Genomic DNA, 5173 nt, shown 5'->3' on the forward strand with positions numbered 1-5173 from the left:
AATGTTCTCCATTGTAAATGGTTTCTTTAATAAAAGAGGCTCCATGTTTCAGTGGAATTTGGCTTCTTGGCAGGATGCACAATTGTATTAGGCTCCTCATATGCTATAAAGCACACTAGGTGAGTTATTCATTTCCCATCTTCATTAGCACTTTTGACGTATGTGGCTTATCAAACATTTCAGTGACTTGTCTTGATGGGATTGCAGAAAGCTGAAAACCACAGATCCTGTTTCCATGAGACTCAATGCCAACTCAAGAGCCCCTGATGAGAACAAAACTCTGAGGAAGGTAGATGGTTTGAGAAAGCAGCAGGTGTCCAGCCTAATTTAAATAAATAAAACCAAGGTTCAGCTTCAGAATCAGTGTCTCAGGGATAGCAGGCCTGCCTGAAAGTTATTTGATTTTAGATTTATTTTCCTACGTAGAATATATCTATGATGCTTAATACAGACCAAAGTAAGTTTTCTGTTTGAAGTACACAATGTGCATATTCTAAGTAACAATGGTGATCGGAAGTTAAGTTGTGATTATTTCAAAATTAATGTTGATATTTTTTTAACAATTTAAAATGTAAAGAGTATATTACTTTTTGGTGTGTACCAAGGACCTGTGGGTAGCCAGAAGGACTGAGGCGGAGACAGGAATAAAAGGCTAACAAGTTTATTCCCTCAAAGTACAAGCTAACAGTTCAGAACCGGCTTAGATAGTAACGCGCGCTGCTCGTTTGGACAGCTCCCTATTTATACAGGAGCTGTCAAACGATCAGCCAATCAGCTGTCAAGCGCTTCCCGCTTAAACTCTTAGTCAGCGCATGCTCAGAATACAACACTCCTCCCCCCTAAGTTTGCGCAGGCGTAGTCTTGTAAGTATGCTGGATGCCGCCTGATGCGGCCGGATGCCCTAGGCCCTTCTGCACCGCTTGGAGGCTCTGGTTGTTCGCCCGAGGACTCTGCATCGGAGGACGGAGATCGCCCGGGCCGTCGAAGAGCGAAGGACGGTGCTGGCCCACCAAGTAAGTCGCCGCTTCGGTTTGGGGCTCCAGCTGCTTGTCCTCTGTTGGCCTCCTCGTTTCTGGGCCCTGCGTCGTCCGTCGGAGTTGTCAGAGTGGGTAGGTCGGTTGACGGCTGCTGGCTTGTTGGTGGTTGGCGCCTGCTCCGCAACTGGTCGCAGTGGCGTTTCCAGACTCTGCCGTCGAGGAGCCTGACCCTGTAGGAGCAAGGCCCGGTCTGGTCAGTTATTACGCCCGGTAGCCACAAGGGATGCCCTCCATAATTCCTGGCGTACACTGCCTCCCCCTGGACGAAGGAGCGGGACCCACTCTGGGAATCCAAGGGTGTTGGAGTGGAATAGGCAGGGTGCAACCGGTCCAGGGTTGTATGCAACCGCCGTCCCATGAGACGCTCGGCTGGGCTCGTATTGGACTCTGGCGAGGGAGTGGAGTGCTGGGCTAGCAAGAAGGCGTCAATGCGTTCCTGCCAGGGAAGGTGGTCCATTTTGGATAGAGCTTCCTTGACGGAGCGCACAGCGCGCTCCGCCAAGCCATTGCTAGAGGGGTGGAAAGGGGAGGTGAGGGCATGTCGGATGCCCTGGGAAGCGAGGAATGCCTCAAACTTGGTAGCTGTCAGTTGAGGCCCGTTATCGGACACCAACACGTCGGGTAGGCCATGGGTGGTAAAAAGGTGGCGCAGGGTCGCGATTAGCGCATCTGCTGTGGTGGAGGACATGTGGACGACCTCGACCCATTTCGAGAAGGCGTCCACAGCAATGAATAGCATGCGGCCGTGAATGGGGCCTGCAAAGTCAACGTGGATCCGGGACCAGGGAGCGGATGGCGGCTCCCACGTTCGCGGCTCGGCTTTAGGCGGCAGTGCCTGGGCGCACTGGCATTGCGGGCAGCCGGCGACATGGTCGGCTATGTCCTGGTCAAGCTTGGGCCACCAGATGTAACTCCTACCTAGGGCCTTCATCCGGACAATTCCGGGGTGAGCGTGATGCAGCTGCCGCAGGACGGTAGTCCTCAGTGAGGTCGGTACGACTACCCTATGGCCCCACAGCAAGCAGCCGCGCTGGACGGATAGCTCCGCCAGGCGTGATTTGAAGGGAAGGAAAACGGGGTCTATGGGGTCTTTCGGCCACCCTCGCTTAACCCAGTCTAGTACCCGGGATATTACCTGATCCTTTGCGGACAACCGGGCAATGTCGGCAGCAGAGAGTGGAAGGTTGAGGTCGTCTATAAGGAACACGGGTGCGGCAGCAGCAGGGTCTTCCAGGGCCTCTGGCAGAGGGCAATGGCTGAGGGCGTCGGCGTGGGCGATCTGCTTTCCCGGCCGGTGGTGCAACTGGTAATCATAGGAGGCGAGGAAAACAAACCAGCGGGTCATGTGTGGGGAGAGTACCTGAGCGGCAGGGCGATCTCCGGCCAGCAACCTGAGTAGGGGCTTGTGATCGGTGACAATTTGGAATGGGCGGCCGTACAAGTAATGGTGGAACCGGCGCACCCCAGCCACAATGGCAAGAGCCTCTTTGTCAATTTGGGCATAGTTACGTTCAGAGGCAGAGAGCGTATGGGAAAAATACGCCACTGGCACCTCTGCTCCGCTGGGTAACTGGTGGCAAAGGACGGCGCCCACCCCATAGGGGGAAGCGTCACAAGCGAGCACGAGAGGCAAGTGCTCGCTGTATTGTACGAGGACATCGTTGGAGATGAGGAGCTGCTTGACAGCTAGGAAAGCGGATGCCTCTCGGCGGCCCCAAACCCAGGGTGCGCCTGAGTCCAGGAGGCGATGGAGCGGTTCTGCGACTGATGCTTTGTGGGGCAGAAATACAGCGTAAAAATTAAGTAGGCCTAAAAAGGCCTGTAACTCAGCTCTGTTAGTGGGGGCAGGGGCCTCCACGATGGCTTTGGTCTTGGCAGCCGTGGGGTGGATGCCACTGCCATCAATGAGGAAACCAAGGAATTCTATCTGGGCTACCGCAACTTGGCACTTGTCTCGTTTGACTTTAAGTCCGACCTGTTGAAATCTCTGGAGGACCAAACGCAAACGGCCCATCAGTTCTTCCATTGATGTTGCTGAGATGAGGACGTCGTCAAAATAGGGGACGACGCCTCGGAGTCCATGGAGCAGACGCTCCATCAAGCTCTGGAACAGGCCTGGGGCAATGCTCACCCCAAACTGCAATCTGCGGCAACGGAATGTGCCCCGGTGTGTGATGATTGTCTGTGCCTCAGCTGCTTCATCGTCCACCACCAGCTGTTGATAAGCTTGGGCAAGGTCGAGCTTTGCGAAAACAGTCCCCTCGCCCAAGGTGTGTAGCAGGTGCTGGACCACTGGCACCGGGTATGCGTTGGATGGCAACGCGCGGTTGATAGAGCAGCGGTAGTCAGCACAGATTCTCACGCTGCCGTCTGGTTTGATGGGTAACACAATGGGTGTTTCCCACCGTGCATGGTCCACTGGTTCGAGGATGCCTTGAGCCACTAGTTTGTCCAGCTCGGCATCCACCTTTGGTTTGAGAGCGATGGGAACTTGGCGTGGCTTCAATCGCACCGGCTGCACTGACGGGTCAAGGTTGAAAGACACAGGTGTGCCTGTGTATTTGCCTAGCGAGCCATCAAACACAGTAGGGAATTCGTTGACCAGGCAATCGAGGGCAGATGCGCTGAGGTTGTGGATGCCGCTGATCTGCAGACCGAGGGACTGGAACCAGTCAAGGCCGAGAAGGCTGGGCAACCGGCCTTCGACTATGATGAGGGGTAAGCGGCCGTCGAACCCCTTGAATTGTACTCTGACCTTGCGGGTGCCGATGACTGGAATCAGGTTTCCCTGATAGTCCCGTAATGTCAGATTACAGTTTTGTAATTGGCGTTTTGACAGCTGTGGCACAAGGCGCTTCATTGTGCTCCATGACACAATGGAGGTTGCGGAGCCGGTGTCTAGCTCCATCTCGCACGGTTTCCCCTCCACAGTCACAGTTAGCTGTATCTTCTTTTGCAGCTGGTGACACGAGAGACCCTGGGTAGAATTTCGGAGGATGGCATGGCAGTCCATCCTGGCCTTCTTGGGGCCCTCTGTCCGAGTCCGATGTTGTCGAGACCGGTCGGCTTGGGATTCTGGAAAGGACATGGGCTGCGCGGCTCGGCACACCCAAGCGATGTGGCCCTTTCTGCCACACCGCTGGCAGAGGGCTTGCCTGAATCTGCACTCAGCTCTTTCGTGGTTGCCTCCGCAACCACTACATGCAGATTTAGGGTCGCCCTTCTGCCGATGCCAGCTCTTTCTGTTCGCCTCCTCAAGGCGGTTAATGTCCTCATCCTGGGTTTCAGACTCGGAATCTTCGCTTCCTGAGTCTGGCAGACCGGTAGCTGTGTTAAAGGCATTGGCAGACTGCGCTGTTGTGGCGGACCGGGCCTTCGCGATGGTAGCTAGGGATGCCGCGGCCATTTCGGAAGCCCGAACCTCATCGAAAGCAGCTTGGAATGAGAGATCTGCTTTGGTCAGCAGTCGTTTCTGCAATTTGAAGTCCCTCAGGCCACACACGAGACGGTCGAGGAGGGCCTCATCCAAATCTCGGAACTCGCAGTGAAGAGCGGCCGATCATAGCGCTGCAACGTAGGCACTGACGGACTCCCCCTCAGCTTGGCTCCGCTGGTGGAACGCGTGGCGGCGGGCTATCTTGGATGGAGATGGAGCATAATGGCTCGTTAGCTTCGCCGTCAGCACGGGCCACGGAACGGCCTTGATGGGCTCAGGAGCTGTGAGAGCCCTGGCAGTGTGGAAAACGTCTGTGCCACAGACGGACAGGAAAAACATGCATTTTCGCTCGTCCGTTAGTTCGGTGAGGTCGTGTGCGACCAAAAAACATTCAAACCGAGCCGTGTAAGACTCCCATGTCTCAGAGCCATAGTTGAATGGCGCGAAATTTAACGTGGCCATTCCTGTCAGAGCCAGCGACGTCTCGTCGCGGTAGACTTAAGCGCGGTTCTAGTGACTCAGCGAGTGACTTCAGCAGTAAGTGACTTCAGCTTCTCGCACCTCAGTTTGGCAATCCCACCCTCGTCGCCAGTGGTGTGTACCAAGGACCTGTGGGTAGCCAGAAGGACTGAGGCGGAGACAGGAATAAAAGGCTAACAAGTTTATTCCCTCAAAGTACAAGCTAACAGTTCAGAACCGG

The 5173-nt window shown here is 54.9% G+C and overlaps 1 protein-coding gene across 1 annotated transcript; it reads right to left on the reverse strand.

Moving 5' to 3' along the window:
• Nucleotides 1–816: 816 nt before the first annotated feature.
• LOC116514636 (uncharacterized protein K02A2.6-like) lies at nucleotides 817–4935 on the reverse strand. The gene is given in 2 exon segments (XM_032226253.1): nucleotides 817–3987; nucleotides 4540–4935. Coding segments are annotated over 2 exon segments (3567 nt in total).
• Nucleotides 4936–5173: the final 238 nt, after the last annotated feature.

This window comes from Thamnophis elegans, chromosome 11, assembly GCF_009769535.1.
Source record: "Thamnophis elegans isolate rThaEle1 chromosome 11, rThaEle1.pri, whole genome shotgun sequence".
NCBI classification, from domain to species: Eukaryota; Metazoa; Chordata; class Lepidosauria; order Squamata; family Colubridae; genus Thamnophis; species Thamnophis elegans.